The sequence below is a fragment of the Fopius arisanus genome, unplaced genomic scaffold (assembly GCF_000806365.1).
Source record: "Fopius arisanus strain USDA-PBARC FA_bdor unplaced genomic scaffold, ASM80636v1 scaffold00025, whole genome shotgun sequence".
NCBI classification, from domain to species: Eukaryota; Metazoa; Arthropoda; class Insecta; order Hymenoptera; family Braconidae; genus Fopius; species Fopius arisanus.
Genome location: NW_011887764.1, coordinates 1,351,110 through 1,353,946, shown reverse-complemented (window position 1 = coordinate 1,353,946; position 2,837 = coordinate 1,351,110). Strand labels below are relative to the sequence as shown.

Genomic DNA, 2,837 nt, shown 5'->3' with positions numbered 1-2,837 from the left:
TTCTTCCGTATTGGGGTAATATATTTCATACTCATTTGAAATCTCATTAAATAGACTTGAAAAAAAAACGTGACTTATGCCATTTTCACCAGTTGCCATCGAGTTTGAATGTAACAATATGATTTTCATGTTTAACATACATTTCAAATTTTTACTTTTAAATTTCAATAATTCGTTTGTCCGAAATAATATTTGTCTCCATAAAAAAACATTTAAGTAATAGTAACGGCGCGTAGATCATTTTGAAGGGAAAATGGAACATTGAAAAAATTTGGGGAAACAGAACAGATTTTCGAATGGAACAACAATGTTTTTGTTTTTTTAACGATCAATTAAATGTGGAAAGATCGTTCAAGCGACATTTAACCCGAATCGTGTGAATCGTTAAACTATTTTCGTTTACAAAACCAGACGCCAAAGCGTCTACAAACTGTCAAAACAAATCGAAAGTGAAACTAGATTCCCGTTATCCCGCTCTTCATAGATACTCTGCCCCACATTGGTGTTTAGTTAATGACTAATAAACATCAGTGGATCCTGACGTCATATCCGTTTCCTTAGAAAATGCAGCGTATGAGTATGAATATGGTTGTCAGTCAATGTCGGTCTCGTCAAGCTCCGGTGATTGCCGTGTGCATGTGATACGTAATATTCATGTTGTTGGGAAAATTCTACTGCGACTGATGATCACCACCAATTAACCCTTCCCATCGTTTTATTATGACCCGGGCTATTAAGAGAGACTGTTACTCCTAAATCCGCCACTCATCCTCCACAAATCAACCATTAATATCTGTGAATTTCCTCTTCTCAAATTATAATGACAAAACATTACGTTCACATTGCGGATTTTTATTTCGAATTGTAATCACAAACGGACTCGCCATAATAGTTCAATTAATAAGGTTCTCTCACGAATTTACCTAAAAAACAATTGATTATAAATATTTTTTTAGTAAAAATTGATTAAAGAATATTAAGATATTATAATAAAAGCCTGGTTAAACGAAATGAAATTGTCATAGAGGAAATCTGACGGTTGTCAGTTCAAGCTCCACCTGGGCATCTTCAATATTTAGTTAATTCAATAAAAAATTATTGTCTTTTGAACGTTCACCGAAATTTCGTAGAGATATCTCGTGTCTCATCTCTCTAGTTTCGAGCGGTTACACAACAGAAATTTGCATGTTCTTCAATGCCCTTTACTTCCAGCGTTCTTGATCGGCCGGGATTACGGGAGCAGTTACGGCGGGGGATATGGCTATGGAAATTATCCAGGAGGCATTTACAACTATAACCGTGGCTACGCTCCAAATTCCATCTACCGAGGATATTCGTCCGGGATAAATGGAATCCTGGGGGGCGGCAATGCTGGGTAAATTACATAACTGTCTCAACTTTTCTCATTTGTTCTGCAAATGACTCATACCTGAATAATCATTCTGAGATGAATCATTGTGTTGTTTTGCTTGCAGATATGGATACGGTTCGGGCTACGGTGGCTATGGATCTGGGTACGGTGGTTACGGATATGGAACCAGTGGTTATGGATATGGAAGTGGACTCTCGGGGTACGGAGGGTATGGAGGGTACGGAGGGTATGGAAGCGGTTTAGGCTATGGATATGATGATGGGCTTCTAGGAGGAAGAGGGTACAATCGCTGGAGTGGATTGGACAGCTACGGATACTCCGGACTCGGAGGCTATGGGGGTTATTCTGGTTATGGTGGATATGGCAGTTACCCATATGCCAGCAGAGGCAGCGGCTTCTATGGAGGATCGCCCTCTGGGTACAGAGGGTACTCATAAAGCGACTCATGAACTATCCATCATTCATATTCTTTATTTGACGTACAAGTCGTACGCGTCCCATAAAATTATTCTAAACAACTGAAATTTTCAATACTTTTTACAAATACATTGTTATTAAAACTATCTTCTGCTGTTTATATCGTAGGAGACAATCATGAACACCCGTTATCATACATAGCACGTATTAATGTTAACGTTAATATATACAATTATATAATTTACTTGCAGCACTGCGAATCTCGAAGATCCCCAGTTACCGTTATCTTAATAATCTCAGAGTAATGAATCATGGTAACTAACATCTAGGTAAATCTACGTAAAAGGAGAACGGACACAATGTGCTAAGAAGAAAAATCCATTTCTAGGGCCGAGTTCGGTCTTGCGATGAGAATTCATTGTTTCCCCAAAACACGTGATAAAATTTAATAGAAAACGTTGGTTCTATTAAATTTAATAAAAACTTAGAAAACATGTATTTCTCTCTGAGCGCACGATTATAAAAATCTACTTTCGAAGTTGAATGGATCGTCAGTCGGTATTAGCCCTAAACCTAAGATTACGAGTTCTCCTGAATCACCGAAATGAGCAAGTGATGTAACAAAGCTGATGGTAGAGGAAGGGAGGATAATGGTTGTACTCAGCAGCACGACGACTAAAGTACCACATTGATTTCTGTCGACCAGCCAGCAGTCGAAGTTTAATCCAATTCACTTACGATTGCGCTTGCTCCGTACACTGAGTACAAGTCTCCGTTTCCACTTCTAACGGTATTGGCGTCAAGTCGAAGAGCCGGGAAAATGTGGTACCCATCAATCGCTGCTTTTCCTCCTCTTGACTTTCCGTCTGTGGTTTCGTGATCGAGGACTTTTCACCGCAACACCTGGAACATTCAAGTAACCAAGATTTGCCTCGCTGAGCACACGCCTTATGGCTTTGATGTTGCTGAGCTGACTGAGATCGAAGTGCCTTCCACCGATTATGGGATTGTCCTGGTGACCATCGCAAACATTGCACGGATATGGTAC

General features: G+C 39.4%; 1 protein-coding gene across 1 annotated transcript; it reads left to right on the top strand.

The window, feature by feature from the left end:
• Positions 1-1,212: 1,212 nt before the first annotated feature.
• LOC105264835 (keratin-associated protein 19-2) lies at positions 1,213-2,586 on the top strand (the record flags this gene model as incomplete). The annotated part of the gene is given in 2 exon segments (XM_011301982.1): positions 1,213-1,375; positions 1,476-2,586. Coding segments are annotated over 2 exon segments (497 nt in total), but the record flags the coding sequence as incomplete, so codon positions are not given.
• Positions 2,587-2,837: the final 251 nt, after the last annotated feature.